This window comes from Coenobita brevimanus, chromosome 69 (genome assembly GCF_032717465.1).
Source record: "Coenobita brevimanus isolate Jiangsu-jjx chromosome 69, ASM3271746v2, whole genome shotgun sequence".
NCBI lineage: Eukaryota > Metazoa > Arthropoda > Malacostraca > Decapoda > Coenobitidae > Coenobita > Coenobita brevimanus.
Window position 1 is genome coordinate 2,241,491 of NC_137022.1, and position 27,073 is coordinate 2,268,563.

The 27,073-nt window shown below is 40.6% G+C and overlaps 1 protein-coding gene across 1 annotated transcript; it reads left to right on the plus strand.

Moving 5' to 3' along the window:
- Positions 1–661: 661 nt before the first annotated feature.
- Positions 662–26,663, plus strand: LOC145406036 (U3 small nucleolar RNA-associated protein 25 homolog). Its single transcript, XM_080277223.1, has 9 exons — positions 662–817; positions 5,531–5,683; positions 10,132–10,871; positions 13,685–13,898; positions 18,076–18,210; positions 18,922–19,152; positions 21,739–22,002; positions 24,814–24,993; positions 26,408–26,663. Exons 1-9 carry the CDS (start codon positions 662–664, stop codon positions 26,576–26,578), a joined length of 2,244 nt encoding a protein of 747 aa, XP_080133349.1. The 3' UTR covers positions 26,579–26,663.
- The last annotated feature ends 410 nt before the right edge of the window (positions 26,664–27,073 follow it).

The following is a 27,073-nucleotide window of genomic DNA, read 5'->3' on the forward strand; positions in this document are numbered from 1 at the left end:
AGCCTCCAGATTCTGGCTTCACCTCATAGGTACACTCTTCCCCATGTAGACATAATCTATCACCATAATCATATAACATCAACAACACATGGAAAAGGGGAATTGGTATTCTATATAGTGATAGCACTCTGAACTTGCAAGAAGGCAGAGTTTATTTTTCAGGCTGCTCAGATTCTTGGACAAGATTATTTCCTCCTCCTCCCTGTTCACACCCAGCTGTAAAGTATAACTGGGTATATGGATGAATATTTGATTGCTGTATGTCATATTCCAGGGGAAAAGTGAACTTTATTAAATATAGATTAATCGCCTTAATGACCCCTCATGCAGTTGATAGGCATAAATCATAAGCCTTCTTCTCTTCTTCACTGTAAAGATTTGTCAGTATTCATGGTTGTAAGACCATCATTACTTGACAGTAGGCGGATGCAATATCTCTGTAAGCAAGCCACCTTTAGTTGTGTTGCTGTACACAATTAACATCAGAAACCAAGCCACCTTTGGGCTATCCAGCTAGAGAGATTTACACATGTTCAATAAATAATAACTGAACGACAGAGAATATCTAACAGGGAACAGTTCGTTTGACGGGGAAACTTATTGACGGGGAAGAGACCAACTTCCTTCTGGACGGTCTGGCAACACTGCATTCATGTAAACAATGGCGCGTGGTCGCGGTGGCGGTGGTCGTGGATTCAGGCAAAAATTTAATAATAAAAAACGTTCCAAAAACGACTTGCCAAACAAAAGACAGTATGAAGAGTTTGGGGAGGCTCATCCAATCGAGGAGAAGGAAACGAACATTAAAAGACTGAAGGTAGGCTTTAAAATAAGAATCTATCTATCTATTGCCTGATGCCATAATCCCGTTAGGGGTGGCCATTTGACTCTGAGTTATTTGTTTTACAGGAAGGGGCACTAACCCTCCACCAACCCACTTGATGACACGTAGGGAGCACGTAATTGTTTGGTTATATGGTTACCACCCAGCGTTGTAAATGGTTTCTAAACAGGTCATTATTTCACCCAAACTGCTGGAATAAAATAAGTGGGGCCATAGTATTGACCCAGTTTTTTAACCCCACTAAAAGAAAAGAAAATGGGGGACAAGTTCAGGAAAGCTCTCATTAAAAAATGATGAAAAAATTATGACAGGGATTTTCTTGTATAGGCTAATTGTAAATTCATTTATAACACGGGTTCTGTGGAGATATGTTTCCAAAGATTGTGTAGTTCATAACACCCAAATTCAGCAAAAACCGCATGTTCCTCAAGAGTATGGCCTTAGATTTGTTTATGTCGCTGGTGGCATCCTGTAGAGGTTAGTGGGTCAGTTCAAATCTGATATTCATCCTCAAATCATTCCGGTTGGTTAGGTATGGTTTAATTAGGTTAGATTAAGTTGTGGTAGGTTAGGCTAGGTCAGGTCATATTAGGTTAGGTTAGAAGGGATGAATGATTAGTGATGAATTGACTGTGGAGCCAGATCAACCATCTATCTATCATCCTTGATTCTCATGTCTTTTACTTTATTGGCTCAAATAAATGTTTGATGTAGAAAATTCATTTCATTAGTTTCATCACAGTGAACAAATCCATAAAATGATATTGGAAAGAACAAAAATATAGCTATTGATAAATAGTACTCTAGGTAGTCATGTAACCTCTGCCTGTGTAGTAGGTTTGCAGTCATTTATATCTCAGTTAAATTGGTTCAGGAAGCAAATTGAAGTTTCAGTTCAGTGACTGAAAAAAGACCAATTCAAAAATGAGTAAATTTGTAGTTTCAGATAGATACCAGTACCGGTACCTCTTTATGCTTGAAAATTTCAGTCCCAAGAATTTTATTATGTTTTGTGTGATTTTTATTTGTTTTTACTCCAAGTCACTCATTTTTTAGTTATAAATCCCCCCTTCCCCCTCCAGTGAGTGAAGTGCAGTGGAATTTCGAATTTCGACAGTTTAGAATTTGATGATTCGACTTTCGATGCATTTTGGAGTGGTCCACCTACCTCACTTTTCGATGCTTTCAGTGCCAGACTCCAACCAAAACAAGCAAAGATAATATTATTGATGCGAACCAAAATACTAGAAGTGAAGGAAAATTATAAGAAAAAGTATGAGCCTAACCTAATATGTGATTTGTGTCAAGAAGAGAATGAAAATCAACATCATTTATTCATATGTGAAGCATACGAAGATATGGTTCCGAGACAATTCACTGTCAAGTCAATTCACTGTCAGATAATTCCCTGTCAAAACATGGACGCAGCCAAAGGAGAATTGGCAATACAGGAAAGGGCAGAAATACACCAAGTACTGTATACACTTGCTGACAAGGCATATACACTAGCTGACAGTATGTCAATACAATGCAGAACTACAGTTACTTATCCACAATTATAGTTCATAAAATTTACAGGTGGTGTGGGCAAAAAATCATGACTTTACATAGTTAGGTTCGCAGGCCCCAAACCCAGACTAATTTTTCCCATAAGAAGTTCAGTTTAAATTTCGATAATTTGAAAATCGCGGTGATTTTTAGGCACCCATGCCTGTCGAAATTTGAAATTCCACTGAAGGGGAAAAAACGTGTGATAAAAGGTCAAGAATGACAAAAACACCCTAGGAAAAAGAAAATTTCAAGACAGTTACCTAATCTTAACCTATTTCTAAGTTATGTAAGACTTTATGCAGGGGTTATTGGCCCCTGTGTAGAGTACAACTTTCATGTTTAGAGAGGCTCCCCACTTACAGCTTTTCTCAATAGGGTGGAGTCAAAGGCTTTTTGGTTCATTAATTCTCCTCCTCTTACTGGCTCCCTTCAACCTCTGTCTCTTTGTCGCACTGTTGCATCATTACCTTATCTCTTTTCTGTCGCCACTTCAGTGGTCACAGCTCCTCTGAACTGTCTGCTTGTATCCCTCCACCGCTACGTTGGGAGCGAAGCACCCATCTAGCAACAAACTCTTATCCCTTTTTTGTCCAACTCTTTAATGCAAGAGTTAACTGTTACTCCCAGTCCTTCATTTATGCAACAGGTCAACTCTGGAACACTCTCCCTCTGTCAGTGTTTCCTACTTCCTATGATCTCCAGTCTTTCAAACGCAGTATTTCCAGGCATCTCGAAATGAACAGATCTTGAATTTAGCTCTCTCTCTCTCTCTCTCTCTCTCTCTCTCTCTCTTTTTTTTTTTTTTTATTGGAAGTCATGCTTTTTGGGCAGTTAGCCTTTGGTTCCTTCTTTCTTGCATTAAAAAAAAAAAATGCAAGACCACAGGTGCCATGTGTGTCAAGGACCTCCTTGAACCACTAACCACCTGAACACATCAAAACTCAACTTTGAACAGTAGCACAATCCCAGTCATTGTTTCTATTGTTGCCTTTTCTTAATTGTTCTAATAACTAATTGATGAATTGCATGTAAATGTCAGTCTTTGTGTATATGTGCAGTAGCACTGAAGACAGACACCTGCCATCCCCGGTGCCCAAGACAGATGGATGGCATCTTGGAACACCATTTGGGCACAAATCTAACATTGTCACTGCTGATTTATACAAGCCTGGCCTAGCCTAGCCCAAAATGATTGGAAGTTAAATTTACCCAACCTGATTTATCCTAACCTAACCTTATTTTCCCTAGTCCAGTTGCTATAACAGTATTATTACCTGAATTCTAACCTATTTTATCCTAGTCCAATTTCTATCCTAAGTTACAGTATTGTAGCCTAAATTCTAGCCTAATTTGTCCTAGCCAAGCCTAACCTAACCCCATAAGAACTACTGGAACCTCAAGTGAAATATTGTCCATAAATCTGTACCAAGTGGCATTCTCTCATAATTAACTACCGTTACCACCTTTTCCTCAGTGTAAAGGTGATTGTAGGGAAGAGTAAAGTTATAGTCTTTGAGAGAATTGAAGTCACTGGGTGTACAGTGAGGTTGGATGATAAGGAAATGGAAAATATGAACGTGTTTTAGTACTTGGGTAGTGTTTTTGAGTAAGGATGGATGTTTGGAGGATGAAGTGCTTGAAAGGGTACAACAAGGAAGGAAGGTTGCTAATTCTTCGAAAGCAATGATAAGAAATAGGGAAGTGAGCATGGAAGTAAAAAAGCTGCTTCATAACAGTATTGTGACACCAACTTTAACATATGGAAGTGAAGCTTGGACTTTGTTGGAAGGACACAAGTCAAGAGAGCAGTGGAAATTAGTTATTTGAAAGGAACATGTGGAGTTACATGGAGAGATATCCATCCATCCATCCATTGCCAGACGCCATGTATCCCAAACGGGGTGGCCAAGGGCTTAGAGTTAATTGTTTTACAGGGAGGGGCACTAATCCTCCACCAAATAAGGAAGTGAAGGAGCATTGTGGCGTGGATGTGGATGTGATTTGAAAGTGTAATAAGAAATGCATTGAGGTGGTTTGGCCATGTGGAAAAGATGGAGAGCAAGAGACTAACGAGGAGAGTGTATGTGAGTGAGGTGGAGGGGGGAGAGGGAGGGGAAGGCCAAGGATGAGGTGGAGAGATGGAGTGGAGTGGTATATGAGAAAGGGGTGTGTGAGCTTGGGGGAGGGCAGTGAAATGGCAGGGGACAGGGCGACTTGGAGGCTTTTTGTTTGTGGCCACCCCTTACGGGATTAAGACTTGTGGCAATAGATAGATAGATAGAATTCGGATAAATGAGAATATTGACTTGAGTACTGTGGTATGGTGCAAGAAATGGCATTTTGGATATCTGTTGTTCAGGTACTGGGTGTTTTGTATGCCACCTCAGTTAGAAATATTTAAAAAATGAACATTAGGTATTAAATGCATGAGTTAAATTATGATGAAAATTATGAACACAGCGCAGAGTAGCTATCGATATTTTCCAGTTACAGTATTTCATTGATTTTGCAAATTTCAGGTCTGTACTGTATTTCTTTTTCCGTCACTTTTTCATGACTAGTGTTGCAGCCAAAGCATATGCTCACGTTTCTACATGATGAAAGTTCATAGGCTTCCTAAGTAGGGTCATTTTTGCTAGTATCTGAGCACTTGGTCATATTCTGAAAACTGTGATAGGGTCTAGTAGCACTGTTAAACATGTACGGTACTCATTTTCTGACTGTGATAGAATCTAGTAGCAATGTTCCAATGGCAGAGTATGGTACAGTACCTCGTATTTAGTATGAAGTGCTGAGTTAAAATGGTAAAATTGAGTTGTTTGTTTAGTGATGACCAGCTTGGTTGTGTACAGTCTGGTTCAGAAACAAAATACTGTATTGTGTCTAGCAGTGGCTGTTTGTGAAATAATTACGGCTGCAGGGGCCATTTTGGGGGATGCCAATTATTCAGATTTTTTGCCATTTGTGGGAAAGTTTGTAGTTTATTCTTTCTGAATATATATTTGGCTGACTATAGAGGCTTCACTATGAATGTTATGCCTGAGGAAGCCTTTATGACAAAACATTGAATAAATGTGGGCCCTACTCAGCCCTTGGAGTTCCTCTCCATGACTACAGATATTCCTAAATTAACAGGTTGAGGATACACAAGACTATCCAGAGGTTGCAAGGGATGAGGAACTGGATGATGATTCTTCAAGTGATGAGGAACAATCTGCCACTGATCCCATGTCCAGACTCCTGGCAACTTTCGGCACAGGTACCAGGAAAGCAATGGAGTGGGCCAGGGTTCACAAACAAACTTTGCCATTTCCTCTGATCTCACATTTTGATTTGCAGGAAGAACAAGAAACATGCAGAGTTTAGAAGTCTGCTTTCCTTAATCTTCCTGTAAAACAAATTAATGTGATGAATTTCCTCTTAGCCATGACTTTTTTTTTTCTTTCCTGAGGTGGAAGATTTTTTGTTTTTCATCTCTTGTTCTTAAAAAAAAAAAAAAAAAAAATGAGGAAAGTCATAAGCTAATGTTTTGTGTTCTTCCCACAAAAACATATTTAAAAAAATATACTGTAAATAAAAGGCAATTATGGCTAGTGATTAAAATATGCATTAAGTATCAGTATAGCCCCTTTTTTTAAAACTGCAAGAATAAGTAAATAAATGCATCTTTAGGTAACTGAAGTTTTGTTTGACTGCTGAACACATTGCAGTTTTGTCAAAATATTACAATCTTTGGATATTGTCTTTTACAGCATGATAAAACAGCTGATCTAGTGGAGCCTGCAGTTTTCCTCCTTTAGAATAGACTGCTGACTTTTTACCTGTTGATCTCTTAATAATGTCCTTGGTGAACCATCTTCTGCCAACTTTCATCATCACTCAGTATTTGACTCATTTATTGTTGCCCAGTCACAGCCACATTGGAAACAAACATTCCTGCCAATAAACTGAAACTCACTCTTTTCCGTTTTTGTTGCATGTCTCTTGGTGTCTGTAATCAGATTAATTTTTAGCTTTTTGACTTCTGTTTACCACATTGCTGTTCTCATTACATTCTCCTTTCAGTTAATATTCACTTCTTATTCTCATTTTTGGAACATCAAGAATCAAAGCAAACAGTGATTGACACAGCATTGGATATGGCATATTAGGTGATTTTGTCAATAATCATACACTGTACTCATCGCTGATTCCTTCATTCAGTTGCAGAACTAATAATAATGTGTAAGGACAGAGCAAAAAATACCTTGTATTTTGCAAAATCTACTTGATACTCAATCAAAAAGCTAGTCTGACCATATCATGTAAACAGCCCTAGCGAATTGTTCATTATTTTGTTATACATTTATCTATCCAATGGACAGTTGCTACTTCATCTAGCCATATATGCACTAACAGCTTGTCATAACACTTGAAGAGATTTGCAGCCATCATGCTGTATTTATAGTCTCCCTTCAGCATTAACCTATTAAGTTCAGTGACAGTGTTTATAATATTCATGCTATAGCCAGACAGTTTTTTGGGGGCAGAGGGGAGACTTTTCAGATGGGAGGGGTTAGATATAAGGTACCTTGTAATTAACACTTTACCCACTGAAGTTAGCATCCCAGGTAGCATAGAACTGTCTGGTGGCTGGCTGATGAGGATGTTAAAAAAAAAAAAAAAAAAAAAATGGCATCACCATTTTGAGGAGGTTAATAGGCCATTGGTTGTATAGGAGTTGCACACCCATTGTGTGTGTTTGTGTGTGTGTGTGTGTGTGTGTGTGTGTGAGAGAGAGAGAGAGAGAGAGATCTGATCGGATGAATAAAAAACCTAATCAGACTGAGAAGTGAAATCCATCCATCCAACATCCCATCCAGTATTTTCCCTGTCAGGAGTGTAGGGGTCCAGGGATAGGCTAATTGGTTCAGAAATTGAAATTGAGTGACCAGTTGCTCATCTCATAGAGGAGTTACACATGAGCAAGAAACCTGAACCACCCCTTGAAGTTAGACCTTTCTGGGCCACAATGCAGTGCCTGAACTCACTAAACCACCATGCATTTAAATATTGTGCAAGGGCAGCAGATGAGATGGAGGGATGGAGTAGAGAGGTATATGGGAGAGGCGGGTGTGAGCTGGGAGCAGGGCAATGAAATGGCAGGGTACAGGGTGAGATGGAGGCTATTTGTTTGTGGCCACCCCTTACCGGATTAAAGTGTCTGGCAACAGATAGATAGATGGATGGATGGATAGACAAGAGCAACAGGTCAAGTGCACTAGATCAGTACATAGCACAAAACTCCAGCCTGGATCTCCCTGCATATTCCATAAACAGTTCCATAATGAGGGAACTACTCAGGTGCGACAAGGGGGGGAAATCCTCTGAATAATTTAATAAGTTTTGAGAACTATTTTTTCTTTTATTATCCAACAACAGGAAACCAGTCCATTGACAGTGATGAGGAGGAAGAGGATGGAGAAGAGGAAGAGGAGGAGGAGGAAAATGGAATAGATGAAGACGTGTCAGATAGTGGTGAAAGAAGTGAAAAAGAGGGACTAGAGAGCAGTGATGATGATGATGATGACGATGATGATGATGATGACGATGATGATGATAATGATGATGAAAGTGCCCTCAAGGTGAGTGGAGGAAATTTTGAGGATGAACAGGTGAGCACTTGTCTGTACATTTTGTGTGATACAGTCAGAGACAAAAGTTCGCCTAATCTTCACTTACGGTATTCTGCTTCTCACTTCCCTCTGTTGCCTAATACTCTTAAGTCAGTAGAGACTTGGTGTATTTCTGTGACCATATTTAATTCTCTTTTATTTCATTCATGTGGGAGGACAGCGACAGATGTGGTTTTAGTGTCAAGTAGCTGCAGCAGAATAATAGGCTTATTTGTTTTGCTGACTGTATTTACCAGTATGTGATGCAGCAAATTACAGTACCTTGGCTAGTCATTGGATGATATGTTGCCTTGCTAGAATCTGGTGTTGCACATAATTTTGAGGTCTTGTGTCAGCACTGGAAGACTGCAGCAAACAGTTTATGGAAAACTTGCCTGAAAACCTGGATGAGTGAAATTTTAGTAGTACGTTTAACACTTTCAAGCTCATGAACACATCTGAGCATGGATATTTCATCTGCATTAATGGTGAAATTCTTAATGCTTACAGTATTCCAATCTTAAATGTGGGCAGTTCCATTGTGCTGTCAGCAGTGACAACACATTGGTTATTGGTATATGACAGTAGTTTTAATGGATGCAGATGGTAGCCTTCTTGGAAATACTGTATTCTAGTGAGGAACCCATGGGATGTATTTTCCAACTGTCAGCATTAACATTCTTTAACCAGATGTCTTAAGGGTGCTAAATATAATTTTAAAATGTGAAATTGAGGGACTGCAGACTGAAGTTGCCTTTTTCCAGCAGTCTGCCTCCTTGCCTTCATGAGATAGAGAAGGACATGAGGGACTTTTTTATAACTGGCCAGTTGAGTCACCCAGCTATATTGATGCCACCACCTGAAGGCATCCCTTTACTAATGATTAAGACAGTTAAAAAGGTATATGTGATTGAGTTTCAGGGTGTGAAAAACTGAGAATCTAATCGAATCTAAAAATAATGCCTTGTTTCCTCTTGAGGACTCCCCATACTGTACTGGGTTTGGCAGTGGTACAGCTGATGTTGTCTATGGACTGGAAGCTAAATGAAGTGCCAAAACTAGCCAGTTACCTCCCAGCATTTACTAGTAACTGCTGGGAAACAAGAAATTTCAGATGATATGATATGTAACAAAGTGAGAGTCAGCCCAGACTTTGATTATGAACCATCACTCAAAAGGTGTGAAAGGACAAAAAAATTGTTTTATATGGTGTGTTATTGTGTGAGGTAAGTGAAGGTGCCCACCATCCACTCACTCAATGTAGTGCTGCTCTTGGGTGTCTGCCCTGTCCTCTCTTCCTTCCATGTTTTCTTCCATCTTCTTCTGTCTTTTTTTCCTTCATTCTTTTCTCTTCCTTCTGCTTACGGGTGACTTTACACTCCCTATTCTGTCTTTCATTCCTTCATTCTTTCCTCTCCCTTCTGCCTGTGGGACTCTACACTGAGTGACAAGCCAAATGGTGTCCTGTACACCAGGAAACCATTTACTATGCTGGGTGGTAACCATGTAACCAAATTTTGGTGCCTGGTGGTTAGTGGGTAATTATTGTGCTCCAGTCAGATTGAACCGATGAAGGTTTATATATAAGGGGTGATTGGGGTTTATTGCTCATGTAATGCCACTCAGGGATGAGTGAGGCTGGTCACTCTCATCTTAAATGTCAGGACCAACTGCCTAGCCCCGGGGTTCTACGCTCCTCATGGGGCAAAGTAGGATTGGATGATGATGTTATTGTGTGAGAAGGAAAGGTGATGAATTTGTCTGGGCAGTTGATTTAAATGATTCTTCTAAAGTATTTTACATTTATTGTTCTGTTCACTCAGGTTTTTTGTATGGAATATGGTTAAGAGGGTAGTGATGGCAGTTTTTGTCTGTTCGTATTGTATGTTATATTATTATACAGAACAGTCAGTCCTCACCTAGTCTAGATGTGTGCATGCATAAATGCTACTCTTAGTGAAACAGCTGTAAGTGAGATATGTTGGTGGTTTATGACTGTGGACTAAAAAGAAAGAAAGAACAAAAATCTGACTGCTTAAAAGTACAAGACTCACTACTTCTCTGTTTTATGCTGTTAAACAGGAAACAGTGATGGACTCAGGAGAGGAAGAAGACGATGATGATGAACAGGAAACAGCAGTATATTCAGAAGTAGAAGAAAACGACAGTGATGAAGATAATGATGACGATGACGATGGTAACCCACATAAAGAAGAAGACTTATTCATACAGCACTTTGAAAGGAACTTGAGTGAGGCTGGAGCAGAACAAGTGAAGGACCCCAAGAAGTGGACATCAAGTTTTCAGAAGTGGCCAACGTTGGGAAGAGTGAAGGTAGAATTTCCAAATGTTGAACTGAAGACTCCCAAGCTTTTACTACTGGCTGATGAGAAAGAGGACCAGACCCCACCCAGAATTGGTGTCGTACCTCAGCCACCTAATATGAGCAGTTTCAGTCTTGATGACTACCACATCAGGCGGTTACTTCAGAGAAACTTGCCAAAAGCCAATATAAATGGGGACAGCAACTGCACCTCCAGTTTAAGTAATATGCAGAAAGAATTGCTTAGTATCATCACCAGTTACTCAGATCTGTATTATCCTGAAGCCACTCATGAACACTGGGAGGAGGTGAGGACAGTGTATGCACTCCACATTCTGAATCATGTCCTCAAGACCCGGAAGAGAATCGTAAAGCATTCAGCCAAGATCAGGAAATTGAAAGCTGAGAAAAAGTCTGAGCCAAGTGGGAACCTCAGGGACCAAGGTTATGCCAGGCCAACAGTTCTCATTCTGCTGCCATTTAAACATTCAGCATACAGGTAGAGTTGTTGTTGTTGTTATTGAGTAACCGTGGTCAGTCTGGCCAAGCAGACCCATCAGCTGTAGGCAAGCAGTCACCCCTGCTGGGCTATTCCATGTAGTGAATAAATTTTCCCATGCAGTGGACAGTGCCTTGCTGTGGTGAGGCATGGGAAAGAGTGTAGAGATGTGATTCCTGCTCTCCACCCAGTGAACGGGCACCCTTGTAAGCTCCACATAACCCTGTTGCTTGGTTACCTGATTACTGCCCAGCATTGTAGCAGGAGACTGTTAGGCTTGTCACTCAGTGTAGAGTCACTTAAAGTGGAAAGAAGAGAAAGAAAAGTACCAGGAAGGATGGGAGAAATAGGAAGAGAGGAGGAAAAACAAAAAAAAATAATGATAAAAGTTAAGGATGAAGTAGGTTACACTACATCAGTTGAGTGAGTGATGGTTGTCACCACCTGCCACCACAGGTGGAGAGACATAAACACAGTTTTCATTAACTCTGCCATTAAATGTACTGGAATACACTTACAAAGTTTCAGGTCCCAACACCATGAAGGGTGTAAATTGGGTTAGGCTGTTACCATTTGCCATAAGTTGTGTTCCAGAGTAGCTCATCCTTTTTTGTACAATTCATACTGTAAATTGGGGCAAACTAGCATATCAGCTTTACAGATAGAATGGGACTTCTTAACACCATCACTCTGGTCATTATCATCATGATCATCTAATTCTATGTTTCCCCATGAGGAGCATAGGAGCCCAGGGCTAGGCAGACTATTATTATAATTATTTTTATTTTTTATTTTTTAAAGACTGTTCAGCCTGGGAAAGGTTTCCTAAAGTGAAGGGGTTGATATTGCCTTCATTATCCATTTTACTGTATGGGCATTCTCCTAACCTGAATAGTGTAATTGTGAGATAGCAGTAATATGTAATAAAAAAATAACTTAATCAGACTGGAGGTGTTAATAGGCTATCTTTTTGTTACTGTAGATTTATTGAAAAAAAGGGGGGAGGAATAAAAGCAACATAAAATAGACTTACTGTGCTATATTCTCTGTGTTTGCTTGGTGGAATTTTACTTACTGTGGATTTGCTGCCTTCATGGACTTGGAGAAAGCTTATGACAGAATAGATAGGAAAGGTATGTGGAAGGTATTAAGAATATATGGGGTGGAGGGGAAATTGTTGAGTGCTGTGAAGAGTATGGACGAGGGAGCTAGGGTTACGGTGCGAGTGGATGGTGAGCTGAGTGAGTTCTTTGATCTCAATGTGGGACTGAAACAGGGGTGTGTGATGTCTCCATGGCTGTTTAATATATACATGGATGGGGTTGTAAAGGAGGTGCAAGGTAGGGCAGTGGATGTGGGGGTGGCCCTAATGAATGAGGGTGAGATTTGGAAGCTTCCGGTGTTGCTGTTTGCTGATGATACAGTATTGTTGAGTGAAGATGAATGGGAGTTGCAAGGTTTGGTGAACGAATTTGGGACAGTGTGTAGGAGGAGGAAGCTGAAAGTTAATGTAAACAAAAGTAAAGTTATGGTGTTTGAGAGGAATGAAGTCACAGAGTGTGCAGTGAGGTTGGATGGTGAGGATATGGAGAATGTGAGTGCATTCAAGTACTTGGGTAGTGTGATGAGTAAGGATGGAACTTTGGGGGATGAAGTACGTGAAAGGGTACAGCAGGGAAGAAAGGTTGTTGGTACTCTGAAAGCAGTGATGAGAAATAGGGAGGTGAGTATGGAAGTTAAGAAGTCACTGCATGATGGTATTGTGATCCCTACCCTGACGTATGGAAGCGAGGCGTGGACCTTGCAAGAGGGGAACAAGTCAAGAGTGAGAGCAGTGGAAATGAGTTACTTGAGAGGAGCATGTGGAGTGACATGGAGGGACAGGTTGACGAATGAAGAAGTGAAGGAACGTTGTGGGGTAGATGTGGATGTGGTTGAAAAGATTAGGAGAAATACACTGAGGTGGTTTGGACATGTGGGGAGAATGGAGAATGAAAGACTGACTAAGAGGGTGTATGTAGGTGAGGTGGAGGGAGGGAGAGGGAGGGGTAGACCGAGGATGAGGTGGAGGGATGGAGTTGAGAGGTATATGAGGGAGGGGGGGGTGAGCTGGGGGAGGGGAGTCAAATGGTGGGTGACAGAGTGACTTGGAGGCGTTTTGTCTGCGGCCACCCTTTTTGGGATTAGGGCGTCGGGCTATAGATAGATAGATAGATAGGATTTGATTTAAAAAAAAATGACGACAGAGGGAGCCGTAACTTGATAATAGTGTACTGTATTCTCTGCATGCTGGGTTGGTGGGAACACTAGTGACACTGATGTATGCTGGCTCCCTTCTCAGTGTATCAGCGTATAATTAGGGATTGAATGCTCACTAACCTTGAAAATCTTATAACACCTCACCCTTATTGATTTATTCTGCATATTACACCTTTATATTCTCTTGTATATTAATATACTGATGTAAAGTATGTCAGTGAGAGAGAATGTTCTATATGTCTATCTATAGCCCGACGCCTTAATCCCGCAAAGGGTGGCTGCAGACAGAACACCTCCAGGTCGCTCTGTCACCCATCATTTGACTGCCCTTCCCTCCAACTCACGCCCCCCTCCCTCATATACCTCTCAACTCCATCCCTCCTCCTCATCCTCGGTCGCCCCCTCCCTCTCCCTCTCTCCACTTCATCTACATACACCCTCTTGTTGATAATAAAGTTCTACGGTTAGTGTAAATGCAAAATAAATCACTAAGGAAGAGGTGCCATGAAGCCTCTTGTGTCCCTGGATTTACTGTGCTGTATATTGTATTCTAGCTTGGTGGAGACACTGGTGACACTGATGTTTGCTGGTTCTGCTCCCAATGTGGTGAACCTCAAGCGATTCCGTGAAGACTTTGGACCGGGTCAGACTGAGGAGGAGAAGAAGCATTCAAAATTGTCCCGAGCTGAAGATTTCCATGCTATTTTCACAGGAGACACCAATGAAGACTTCAAGATTGGCCTGAAGATCTCCAAGAGCTCCATCCAGGTACTGAATGGTGTGAGATTTTGTTTAAAGGTACAGAAATTTAGGGACTTGATAGTACAATACAGGACTGAAAGTGAAAGAGGTTTGCTTGAAGGTAGAGTAAGTGTGGGAATGTTTAGATTACAGTACAGGACTGAAATGTTGTGAAAAGGTATTATATGGAGGTATATTCTCATAGTTTCTACTCACTCTTTATCCCAACCCATAGCTGGAAGGAGGTGGTAGCCAGGGTTTACACTGGAAAAAAGACCTGTTGTACATTGTTAAGCTGATATATCAAAGCTTTTTAGTACTGTAGACTGCATGTGGAACAGTTCATGATGACGCTGTTGCTAATGAAGTCTGCTCCACCTACAGCAAGTCCTCATTTGGCATGGCATCCTGGCTATGACCTCCCTTTAACATGGGATGTGGGCAGAGGGTGAGCAGAAACTGTGGCTTATGACCACAGCAGGTGAGGGAGCTTTGACAGTATAGTGTATTGTTTTATCCTGTTATATGTATCAGATTTTAGGGATTAGCTGGTATAGAAAAGTAAATTATTTAGATCAGAGTAGCTCATGAACCAGTTTGGCAAAGAACTTAACATTATCAGGTTCCTATGATGTCTTCATCTGGCATTAACTGTGAATAGAATACTAGAGTTGTCCCAGCACATTGGGAGGGCTAATGGTGACAGAATTAATATGCTCAGGTTCTTATGACTTTTCCTCATCATTTAAAATCATCTAGTGTTGGCCTTAATGAAATACTAGAGTGTGCATGACCTGTGAGGGTTAATTGACTGCAGGACAGCTTAGCTTCATAAAATATTAATCTTCAGATTATAGAAACTATATTTGTTTTTTAAAATGGCACATAATTCATTTTGTCAAATAAATGAATGATCAAATAAGTAAATAAATAAACAAATAAATGAGTATGACATGATGTTGATACAAACAGTCACAGATATTGTGAATTCTCCTTGCCCACTGTTTATGGTGCAGAGTAAATTTATGTTACAGTACTGCAGTATGAAAGAATGGAATTGAGAATCCCTAGTGGTCTAATGGGTTAAGGCCTCCATCCCAGTGTGGCCAGTAAAGGCTTAAATTTAAGTGATGGTTTGGGTTTATTGCTCATGTAATTCCACTTCAGAGTTAGCATCTGGTCACTCATCAGTAGTTTTGGACTGGGAAGCCAAGCCCTGGGCCCATATGCTACCAGTAGTGGAATATTGGGATGAAACAGTGAAAAGGAATTGAGGCTTCTGCAGTGAGAAGTGGATGGAACTGTTGCCTCTCCTGACTGAAGGGTCTGTCTTTTTTTTTGTCAAGAGTACTCTGTTAACATGTGTGACAAATATTTTGGCAGAGAGACTTGACCTGTAAGAAGAAGAAGAAGAAAAAAAAAATACAGTACACCTAGAAAGGAATGCACGGAAGTGAGAATGTTGAGATGGGTGGACAGGGTCTCACTGAATGACAGAACTGAGGAAAGTGTGTTCTGAGAGAGAGAGATGGTATAAGAAATGGAGGTGAAGTAGACTGGAAGGTTAAGATGGTTTGGACTTGTTGAGATGAGGGAGGAGGATAAATGGCTTAGTGTCACATGTGTGATTGTGTAGGGAAGAATATCCACAGGCTGATCATGGAAGATGTAGGATGAGGTCTTATGTGGAAACCTCTGGGAGAGGAGAGTGAGCAGTAAAATGGCTGAAGACCTCAACACATGAAGAGCCTCTGTCAGTACCTACACATGCTAACCTGATCAGTGATATATAAACATTAATATATTTCTGATTTGTGTGTGGTGGGTGATCAGTGAGTTGCGTTTTAGTGGGAAGGTCTCACCTCATACATAAAAATATATAGGAGGATGACTGTGTTTCATTGTGAATATTTTTAAGTGGATGGGAGATACACTTGTGTGTGGTATCCATAGGGCTTTGAGTGCAAATTCTCAAGCAAACTTCTAGTCAACTCCCTCTTAGTTTTGTTTGTTATGTGAAGAAATGTATCTTAGAAATTTTTTTTCTGCAGGAAGGGCTAGGAAAATAGAGATTAGAAACTTGCAGAGTGTCTTGTTCTTTCAGCTGATCAAAGTCTTGAGAAAAGGAGAGATCAGAAACTTGCGGTGTCCTGATCTTCCGGCAGATTAAAGTCTTGGTTAGGAAAGGGAGTTGGTCATAAGTTTGTTTGTGCAGCTGGACCATGAAGTTGTTGAACCACATTTCATAGGTTGTTGATAGGGTCTTGGAGAGCTGATAGGGAGAGAGGAAATAATAATAAGATCCAGTAGTGATCAGTGCTGGTTAGGTGTACAGAAACACTGATGAGACAGGACAGGTTTTGGGACCAGTTTGAGAGTTAGAACACAATGCCAAGGTTTTATAGAGTTTGTGTGAGGGATCTGTAGGAGCGGTTGATATTGGTCCTGTGAGTGATATACATTGTCTTTATTATTTCTTGTCTTATTTTACTGCTGTTAAGGCCACAGTAAATTACAGAAAATTTTCTTCCTTAAAGTTTCAGTTGCTATCTTTGAACCTGATGCAGTGTGTAAAGACTCTGTTTTTACTTTTGAAATTGTTTAGTGTGTAATGTGCATGTAGTGTGGCATAGACAGAGGAAAATGAGTGTTTTGAATTACTCCCCATATTATTGAAATGAAAAATTCGGCATAACAGATGTTAGTAAAACATGGACACTACTACATTAAGATGTGTGCACTTATGAGGGTACTGAAATGAGAACTGCATAAAAAGGTATTCACTGCCAAACTTTGAGACAGAATATATGCAGAAGTACAAGGATGCTTGGGTATCGAGTGTTTTCATGAGATGTTGCATACAGGTCAGTGGAGGTGGTTAGGAGGTGTGGTGGGATAAAAGAGCATAACAGGATGCAGCACATCATGAGCCTGAACATGGAAGGGAGAGTCCACTGACAGACCAAAGAAAATATGGGATGAAATCCTTAGAAAAAAACTCAGGATTAGGGGACTTGACTGGGATGCTGTAGAAGCAACCAGCAAATGAAGAAGGGTAGGCATGAAACACTGCTTTATAAAATGTATACAAATGAAGATGGGCATGCATGGAATACTGCCACATTAAATGTATGGTTATACTTCTCCAGCTTTCATTGATGAAATATAGACTGCATATAAATTTGAAGACATCCTTTTTTATTGCACCTGACATTCCTTGTGCACAGTATGGTTTGAAAGGAAGCAGTTTTAGTCTTGTGAGTTGTGACTGTTAGGTAGTGAGGTTGATGAAATATAATGTTATCCAAATGATGGAAACGTCCACCTCACCACTGATTTACTCCACCCATATATGTGTTAGTCAGTTTTAATGTACTTCATGCAAAATATCTGGCATTTTGAAAAACTTTTATGCTTCACTAAACTTAATAGCTCTTGCATCTTACAATGGTACAAAACATATTACTGTGTACTGTATACTTTTTCAGTCAGGTAATTAAGGATATGTCCTGCCACAGATATGATGCTGTTCATTGCAAGAATTTTATCCATATATTAATACTGTACAGTCAAGTCACCTAAGGCGCGGCTAATTGGTTCTGGAACAAGCCCGCGCCATACAAAACCATACCATACAAATAACTAAACTTACTGGAAAAATAGACTGGTTCTGGATGTTCACCGAAAGTCCCCCTTTTCACCCTTTTTTTTCCCATTTTCCCCCACTTTACACACGCACACAATCAAGCAGTCAGTCAATGCATGTATTAGACACAAATTAAACACTAAACAATAAATAATAAATGGCTTTAAGGGCATAAAATACTGAACGTACCTAACTCCGACGACAATAGTGCTAAAATGGAAGGGGTAGGGTTGGGGGTTCTGAGGCAAGAGGCGCATTTCAAACCTTGCCACGCCCCCACGCCATAGGTATTTTATGTGCATGGTTCGTTTTTTTTGGCACCTTTCCATGTCATACAAAACTGTGCCATAGAAATCTGCGTCATAGGCCACTTGACTATATGTTTATTGAGAATATAAAACAGTTTTGGCCTAACTTGTACTGTGTTAGAGTCTTTAGTAAACTGCACTTGCATATATGGGTCTACACAACTCGTTTGAACGCTTCATGGCACTGTGAAAACATCACAAATAATCACTAGATTATTTACAGGTCCAATATATGTTTTTCCTGTTACAGCTGTATGCTGACTTCTACCAGTCAGACATCATCCTGGCGTCACCACTGGGTATGCGTTACATCATGGCCACCAACACTCGCACTGATGCTGAGACTGACTTCCTGTCATCCATAGAGATATTTGTAATTGATCAGGTGAGATATACATGCATGCCTGATATTATGGTTTGCCAAAGGTATTCAGAGTTGTTTTGCCAAAATAAAAGATACAGAGAGGTATGTAGATAGGATAAGGATAATGTGTGGGGCTTAATAATTCACTACCGGTACTTTTTTTTTTTCTAGCCCCAGGCTCATCTGAATGTGAACCTAGTGAACTGCATTCTTAAGCTGTATTCCAACAACCCACCCTCCTCCTGCATACAGGGAAACGTGTAATTTATATAACTGAGAAACAGAGCCATGTAATTATGGTAGTGAACTTTATGTCAAGGCCACTGAGGGAAAACAGCTGTCTCTAGCACTTGTGCATCATGATATAGCAAATACAAGAGGCCATTCAGTTTATATTTGTCATTTAGTTAACATATTAAATGTATCCAGCATGAATTTTATCAGATGAAAAATTAAAAAAAAAAAAAAAAAAAAAAGGCCGGTCATTATCCTAAAATGTATTGGACTCTGAGACCCCTACCCTTCAAAAGAGGGAATATGGGATTGGCTGTTAGTGTTAGCGTTTTATCCTTGGCAGCTGGACAGTACTGTGCCGAACTAGGTACAGTACATATATATTTCAGCCTAGTGATCTAGCCTTAGTTCCTCATGCTTCAGAGGAGATATGAAAATTGTTGTTAGAAAGTTGTTGTTTGGGACTGATTTTTAAAGTTTGCATTTTATCCCTGGCAGGCAGACATATTCCTAATGCAGAACTGGGAACACGTGCTGGTGGTGAGTGAGAGTGTGGGTCAGGCACCAAGGGACCTGCAGAAGCTGGGGTCAGACATCACTCGGGTACGACTGTGGGCGCTGGATGGCATGACTCCGCTTTATCGACAGACGCTGGTGTTTGCGGCCACACTCTCCGACCATAACAGGGCTGTCGTGGCAAAGTGTAAAAATTTTGCTGGGCGCTTGCAGGTGAGAAAGATAAATTATGCTACAGGTTATCCCCATTTAAAGTGGTTTTATTATTGAGTTGCTAATGAGTTAACATATTTTCATTCCTTGGTGTTCCTCATACTTCATTACAAAGTTGTCGTGAAGTCATGAATAATTTTTTTTTCCTCCTACTCATGAATCAAGAGCATATGTCACTTAGTGTCACATAAAGTAATATTTTTCATTTACACACATCCTGTATTTTAAGTGAGGACTAAGTTTAAAATCTGACCTTACTTGATGCATTGAGCCCAGGGTTATCTTTCTCATTTTATTCTTTATTTTGTAATGAACAGACCAGAGGGTAGACTTCTTCATATGAAGAGGTCTGATACAACCTTAATTAATCCCATCAGAATGAGAGACCTACTGTAAGTTGATTAAGTACAGTGGGTGGCACCAAGAATAAACTAAAATGGACAGAAGGCTAAAGTCTTATGATGTGTGGAAGTAAAGTGCTATCTTATCTATTTATCTATCAATCTGTCGGTCAGTTTGTCTTTCTGTTATCGAGCTAACTATCTATAGCCAGATGTTCTAATCCTGGAAGGGGTGGCCACAAACAAATCACATCCATATCACCCTTCCCTCTGCCATCAGACTGACCACTCTTCAGGTTACACACCCCTCACTCTTAAACCTCTCAACCCTGTCCCTTCATGTCACTTATATCCCTCTCTACTCCATCTTTCCATCTCATGTACCTCTTTACCCAATCCCTCCATTTTGCTCAGACCTCTCTATCCCATCGCTCCATCTAAAACATTTACCTCACTCCTGCATCGCTCAGTCTTACACCTATACAGTATCTCTCTGCCCCATTGCTCCATCTCACACATATTTCTCTTCCCCGTCCCTCCATCTCACTCATATACCTCTCTACCCCATCACTCCATCTCACTCATATACCTGTCTACCCCAACCCTTAATCTTGTTCATATACCTCTCTACCCTGTCCCTCTATCTCACTCATATACCTCACTACATCACCCTTCCATCTCACTCATCTCTATCCCATCCCTCCATCTTACTCATATACCTCTCAGTCCCATTTACACAGCTCACAACCTAGTCACTGTGTCTCATTCTTGATCTCCCTCATCTCTGCTCCCCTCCACATAACTCTCATGTGTCCTAGGCATTTTCTCTTTCTCCATTCTCTCCAGATGGCCAAACCACATCATTTACTGCTATTCCTTGTAACGTTTTCTTGCTCGTGCACATTAGTATCAGAACACTCTTTCATATCCTCATTTAAGGCACTCTTGATATACCTCCACATGCTACTTTCAGATAACCACCTTAAATGAGACATGCTGCTGGTTATGATTTAATTGTGACTTCAGAGCAACTTTAAAGTGAATCACAGTCAACTTTTAAGTGAAGAAAAAGTGTTAACTCATCGGCATCTAAATAATAAAACTAAGTGAAACAGTTTTAAACAAGGGCCAGCTATTATTGTACCACTTTTTACTTTTCACTGTAATTCAGGTGTTGCTATATGATGACACTGTACTTAGCTACGATGTGGTGCTCCGTATATTACCAGATCTTCTAGTTTGTTTTTGTATCTCATGTGTTCTGATCCTAATGTTTAACAGAAGTCAAGGGTGAGAGGAGTTATCAGAGGGGAGCATGTGGAATTACATGGACAAAGATGTATGAGGTAATTTGGGAGCATTGTGATGTTGACGTGGATGTGATGGAAAGTGTTAGAAGGTGGCATGGCTGTATGGAGTGAATGAAGAGTGAGATGGGCAAAGAGAATTCATGTGAGGAGGAGAAAGAGAGGGGAAGAGGGAGACTGAGGATGAGGTGGAGGGATGGAGTACTGTAAAGAGGAACAGGGATGAGAGTGTTGTGGGATGAAGTGGGAAGGACGCTTGATGATGGAGGACAGGATGGTGTAGAGGCAGTTTGGTCATAGCCACCTCCTTTCATGATTAGGGGAACTGGCAACAGATAGATAGAAAAACATAGTTAATTGGCTAATTCACACAGGTACTGAACACCTTAAGGTTTTTGTTGCGGCTTAGATGTTGGGTATGTGCCTGCATAAAGTTAGATCAAATGATAGGATTAACCACATTATTTGGAGGAGAAACCTAAGTAAGAGTTGTCCTGACCATAAGTGATAACAGACAAATTCCAGCAGGTGTTAAACACAGTAGAGGACAGGTTGTAAGGTGAAGCTGTTGTAAAGATTGAGATGGGTGCCTGGCTATAGATGGAGTGATAAAAAGACATTATTAACAGGCAAATCGCCCCAGGTGCTGTACTATTTGTAGAATGAGTCAGCCGATGAAGTAGTTGTTGAAGCTGAGATGCTGATGGTGTGAATCCCTTGTATACTTGGAGGCAGCATCTGTGTGGCCACCACCATCTGGGATTATGGCACCTAGTTATTGGTAGACATAGAGGCAGTATTAGCAGACAGATTCCCCCAGGTGCTGAACTCACAAGGGAACAAGTCAGGTGAAGTGGTTGAAGTAGATATGGATGGATGGCTTTAGATAGATATATAGATAGATAGAAAGATAATACCAAAAGGCAAGTTTCCCCCAGGTGTTGAATCCAGTGGAGAATGGGTCAGCAGGTGAGGTTGTGGTTGAGGCTGAGATGGTGGTGACGTGCATCCCTGGGGTACGTGACCCAGATGCACGGTTCCATCACTTTACCCGGGAGGTGCTGCCCCGCTTGTGTTCAGGCCCACCCCGCCCTGGCACGCTGCTCTACGTCCCTGACTACTGTGACTACGTGCGTCTCCTACGCCACCTGAAGGAGGATGGTGGACTTAGTGTAGCCACCATCAATGAGTACATGGTTGCGGTGAGTCTCTGTGTAGTAAATCTGAGTTTGGTAAAGCTTAGCATGGCCATCATCAGTGAGTACATGGTTGTGTCGTCTGAGTGGAGGGGACTTGCTGGCATAGAAATACAGCCTTCATTATGTGTCAGTGTTGTGAAAAAAAATACCAGTATCACAACTTTCCACAGCCAAAGACTGCAAAATCAGCTTCATATATAGCAGTGGAAATTTAATACTCTGGGCAAAAAATGACAAAAATGTAATTTATAACAAGGACTTACAGTACAATCATTCCTCATAATATATTGTTTCATTATTAAGTAGCAGATGAATAAACACACATTCTTCATTATAGAGTTGCTCATTATTCAAGTCCAAAATTGTTGTTAATGTTATTATTATTATTATTATTATTATTATCTATCCATCCATCCATCCATCCATCATCCAATCCTACGTTTCCCCATGAGGAGCTTAGGAACCCGGGGCTAGGCAAGTTGGTCCTGGCATTTAAAATGAGAGTGACTAGCCTCACTCATCCCTGAGTGGCATTACGTGAGCAATAAACCCCAACCACCCCTTGGATATAAACCTTCACCGGCTCAGTCCGATTGGAGTGCTGTTATTACCCACTAAACCACCAGGTGCCAAAATTTGGTTATAGGGTTACTACCCAGTGTAGTAAATGGTTTCCTGGTGTACAGGAAACAATTTGGCTTGTCACTCAGTGTAGAGTCACCCACAGGCAGTAGGAAGAGGAAAGAATGAAGGAAAGGAAGACAGAAGAGGATGGATGGATGGATGGAAAGATGGATAGAGGAGAGGAAAGGGCAGACAACCGAGAGCAGCACTACATCGAGTGAGTGGATGGTGAGCGCCCCCACCTACCATATTGATATTAATATTTTATTTTTCCCAGTTCAAACCAGACATATGTTTCACAGTTGGTTCACCTACAGCATCAGTTGCTTGCATGCATCCAAGATACACATTTAGGGTTGAACAACAACATCCTAGGCTTTAAGTGAACACTGAATTTATGTACTGTAGCCACCAGCTTGTTTATTCCTGGCATGATTAAGGAACACCATTTTGTCACTGGAGAAGTGACCTACCCTAACCTAATGCAGTATGCAATATACATAGGTGTGTGTGTGATGAAATGATGTTGGTGTGTTGGGTGTGTAGTGCATGTGGAAATTTATGATTATTGTTGGAAAGCTTGTGTATGAATCTTTGAGGGAATGTCAGCAGTGTGCAAATATGTGAAAACACATGAAAGAACATACTGATAAGCCTTCTTAAAAGTTCACCTGGGGTGGGATTGAACCACAGACAGAAGGACTAGTGAATGCACACACTACATACCCAGTTACCTGAAACTCCTTAGATGTTACTGTCTGCTTGTATAAACACTTTTAATGCCACTGAGATTTTGGACAAGTGAGAGGTGAATGCCATAATTTTGAGTGGAAACAAGTTACTGAAAATTCACTGTTGCAGCATGAAAGGCTTTCTGTAGTTTTCCTATTGAATATTTGAATTGCTCTTTACTCTCTTGGAATGTGTACAAAAAGCATGTCAGTAAATAGAATGAATAACATAAATTGAGAGGGATTACAGTACTGTACAGTATTAGGGGAACTTCCAGATCAGCTTTATAGATACTGTATCAGTAAAACTTCAAATGTTAATATTTATGTACTTTACTTGGAGATTATTAACCTGGACCATCCCAGGCATTTTTGCAATTTTATACCCACCCAATCCTGGACCAAAAATGGAAAAAAATTTTGTTGCATAAAACAATCCAAAAGGACATATAAATCAAGGAAAAGCAAAAAAAAAGTACTCCTTATAGCAGAAATTAGTGCAGGATGGCCATCCATCGTGTTTCGAGCCCAGTTTCCCAAGCCGTGAGCTACGTTTTCCCACCCTTCTGGGCGGGATGAGAGAGAACGGGGGAATCCTCATTCTCAATATCCTTCTCTACTGGCTTATATTCCTCCCCAGAAGAGCCGTCCAGGTCTTCCTCTTCTATAGAATCATTAAATAAAAGGACAGAGGGTCCATGTGACAGTGTCAACCACCTCCTCCAGCCCAGTGAGGTGGAAGAATGGCGTGACTTCCGTGACATTCTAACGCTGTGACGGACTGTGGCACACTGATGTTACCCAGCCATGCAGAACCAAACTCAGTGCTACAAGTGCTTGTGCACAATGTTGCCAGTACATTAAGCTACTCCTTAGCAAAAAAGTAGCTAGATTGAAGCAGTCAGAGACGCGCTACAGCGCTTGAATTATGCTGTCGGCACCATCACGTCGCTGGGATTACTTGAGACGTTTTGTACCATCAGCATGTGCCGACGGCAGGATTGTACAGGTTAAAGTTGATTACAAAAATGGGTGACTCATAATGGTGACACACTGTGTGTTATTATCTTAAGAGTAATATAATTAACTGTTGTCCCTGTATTTTGGTATTGGCAGCCTTACTGTTGCCACAGATATTAACATGTTATGTTCCCCCCTTTCCTTGGGGGAAGCAGCCTAGGTATATAGATAGATAGATAGATGTTAGTGTCTTCCAGTATTATAGACACGGTATGTTAATATCGTATATACAGTATTTTAGGTTAGTGGTAGCTGTCTTTTGTAAAAGATTCTAGTAAAACTATAATATAACTAAGTGGTATCCTTGTGCTTTGATACTGACTGCCATAATATTTAGAGATTCCAACAAGGTACAGTATGTTATTATCTTACAGTATTGTAACTGAGTGACACCCATGTTCCTTGATACTGACTGCCAAATTATTTCTATAAATTCTAGCAAAACAGCAAGGTTGCCAAAGTGCGCAGCCTTTTCTTTGATGGAAAACGACATTTGTTGTTGTACACGGAGCGCTTCCACTTCTACCGCCGCTACCGCATCAAGGGCGTTCGGCATGTGATCTTCTACAACCTGCCCACATACCCACACTTCTTCCCTGAGATCTGCAACCTTATGGTGGTAAGACTGTGACTATGGTTCTTTGATGCATACACAGGTTTGCGGGCTCCTGGCCTTTGGTTCCTTCTTCCTTGCATTAAAAAATAATAAAAAATAAAAAAATAAAAAGTTTCTCGCATCTTCCCGCAGTGTGCATCTATATGGTGGTAATACTGGAGTAATGGTTCTTTGATGCATGCACAAGTTTACCTTATTATGACCTACCCTTATACCTGCACTTCCTCTCAGAGATCTTCAGCCTTATAGGGAGTAAGACTGGAGTCATGATTCTTTGACACATACACAAGTTAACATTTACCAACATTTTGCCCAAATACCTACATACAGTAGTCTCACTTCTTCCGGGAGATGTGCAACCAAATGATGGTAACACAGGCCTTGGTTCTTTAACACCTTTGACGTACCCACCTAGATACAGTACTCCCATTTCTTCCCTGAGATCCGCAGCTTTATGATGGTAAGATTAAAGCCAAGATTAACTCCTTGAATCTGGGTGACATCATTTCTTGTCTGTTCTTGCTGCTGTCAGATAGTTTCATTCATTTTAGGGAAAGACATTAGTACTGAAGAGGTTTATTAAGGCTATATACATACTGTGTCTAAACTCTCCAGTTTAAAAAGGCTTTTCTAAGCTGAATAAAATCATCAGGAGATGGTAGGTATAAAGATGTCTCTGAACTCAGTGGGTTAGCATCATGCGTGCCAAGATTTCTCTTGACTGAACCAAATCATCTAGTGTTATCCTAAATCAATTTTAAATTGCACCAGTACAGAGAAAGACTTAATCAAGATTGATTTTTAAAGCCTCTTGACTGCTAGCAGTTCTCTGTCTTGTAAAATCTTCTGATATCAGGAATAAACTACCCAAATACTCTAAGTGCAGCCAAAAAGTTAATCCTATCATGGTACCTGCAGCTCTGATACCTGTGTATTATTCCAGTTAATGCCAGGCAATTCTAATCACCTGAGAGTAAGTGCAGGTGTAGGAGTCTTAAGAGTGCTGATGCTTGGAGAAGTTGATGTTTTGTCTAGATACAGTACAACAGATCTTCTGCACATGTTGTCTTACTTTTCTGTTGATTCCTCACCAAATTATAGAAGTATAGTCACATTCATTGATCTGTAACTGTAAAGGTGCTTAACCCAGTTCCCCCTAATTTACTAAATCAGATGTATGGAAAACAGATTTGACATTTTGGTACACATTGCTGACATTTGACAAGGACATATTGTAATTGGATGAACATGATTTTAATAAAGGGTGGAAGTGTTGGATATGGAAAAAAAAGAAAAACTCAGGATTCCTCCCCTCCTCCCTCTGTAAAACAAGTTGATCTGTCCTTCTCTGAGTTAGTTTATGGTGGATGCAACATATAACTTGCATAATGATACACACTCATGTTGTTCATCTCAGGATGGCAACCAGAACCGACGTTTGGCAGATGGTGGTGTGGGTGGCAGGAGTGTTTGGGCTGCAGTACAGCGGTCGGACCTCACCAAGCTGGTCGGAGTGCTGGGATCAACACGCGCTGCACAGCTCATCAATGCCACCAAGCCTGTCCACATCTGTGTCTTGGGTAGATGAGACCCTCTGTCATCATCACCATCATGATCAGCAACACACCACACAGTTCAACATTATTAAGCCTGTCCACATTTGTGTGCTGGCCAGATGAGGTCTTCTGTCATTGTTTGAAAGATGCTCATTTATTGGCATATTCTATTGAACATAATCCCTATATTTAACAAAGTACAGTAATTGAGGGGGACAGGGACTTGCTATATTGTAAAGGTTGTTAAATTCATTGTTTGACAGTTATCCTAATTTACAAACCCAGGTTTCTGAACCTACCTTAGTTTGTTAGGTAGATTGTAGTACCCTAAATGTTTACATGATCTTTGTCATCGTCGTCAATCATCATCATCATCATCATCATCATCATCAGTTATCAATCGTCATCATCATCATTGTCACTGTCGTCACCATCATCATTCAGACCCCATTCCTACCTAAGGCTGGGGTGAGGTTCCAGAGAACAAGAGTAAAAACCAGATAGAAAGTGAAAGTAACCAAAAGTTT

Bases quoted from the DNA above. Each gene is read 5' to 3' on its own strand.
- LOC145406036 (XM_080277223.1), top strand. From the start codon at position 662: ATGGCGCGTGGTCGCGGTGGCGGTGGTCGTGGATTCAGGCAAAAATTT. The intron at 13,899-18,075 runs GTACTGAATGGT...TTCCTGTTACAG, and splicing joins TCTCCAAGAGCTCCATCCAG to CTGTATGCTGACTTCTACCA. The intron at 19,153-21,738 runs GTGAGAAAGATA...AGTTTCCCCCAG, and splicing joins ATTTTGCTGGGCGCTTGCAG to GTGTTGAATCCAGTGGAGAA.